General features: G+C 45.4%; 1 protein-coding gene across 1 annotated transcript; it reads right to left on the bottom strand.

Annotated features, from left to right (window-relative positions):
• Positions 1-35: 35 nt before the first annotated feature.
• On the bottom strand, positions 36-647 carry LOC103399528 (collagen alpha-2(V) chain-like; the record flags this gene model as incomplete). The annotated part of the gene is made up of 4 exons (XM_008338205.2): positions 589-647; positions 427-471; positions 276-329; positions 36-134 (listed from the first exon to the last, which is right to left on the bottom strand). Coding segments are annotated over exons 1-4 (240 nt in total), but the record flags the coding sequence as incomplete, so codon positions are not given.
• Between the last annotated feature and the right edge of the window lie 25 nt (positions 648-672).

The following is a 672-nucleotide window of genomic DNA, read 5'->3' as shown; positions in this document are numbered from 1 at the left end:
AGCATTAGCATCAGTAATAGATTAGTTATATTCACCCTGATGCCGACTGGTCCAGGTCTGCCCAGGTGACCTGTTTCTCCTCTCTGTCCCTGAGGGCCTTCAGGACCACGGACTCCTGTTGGACCAGGTTGACCCTTTGGAAAACAATCAAAGACAGGAGTTAAATTCAACATGTGTTTACAGTGAAAAAAACACATCATATACTGTAGTACTAATATATACCACGAACTAACTAAAAACTACACAGGTAAACGTTGAGTACTCGCTCTACTTGCCTTCATTCCTGGGCCCCCTGGATATCCGGAGGGGCCGCTGAGACCTAGAGGACCCTGTTGTACAAACAAATAATTATTAATACATGAAGTTTAATCAACTGTCTTTAATTATTCACAAACTAGTACTGTTAGAGTACAGAACCTAACCTACCATCGGACCAGGTTTTCCAACATTACCAGGTGGCCCACGTTTGCCCTGAAAGACAACCATGTACTCACGTCAATGGAATTGTATACTTGAATACTCATACAGTGCAGTACACATTCCTGTTACACAGGAATCAGTCGCTGTCATCAGGGTTTATGGTCTTACCGCGATACCGCCGGGCCCAACGCGTCCCCTCTCTCCTGGCATCCCAGCAGGACCCTGTGGTACAAAACAGCAGTTAGTCCCAAT

Source organism: Cynoglossus semilaevis, unplaced genomic scaffold, assembly GCF_000523025.1.
Source record: "Cynoglossus semilaevis isolate Cse_v1.0 unplaced genomic scaffold, Cse_v1.0 C18967002, whole genome shotgun sequence".
NCBI classification, from domain to species: domain Eukaryota; kingdom Metazoa; phylum Chordata; class Actinopteri; order Pleuronectiformes; family Cynoglossidae; genus Cynoglossus; species Cynoglossus semilaevis.
The sequence above is the reverse complement of the archived record's forward strand: the minus strand, read 5'-3'. Positions and strand labels throughout refer to the sequence as shown.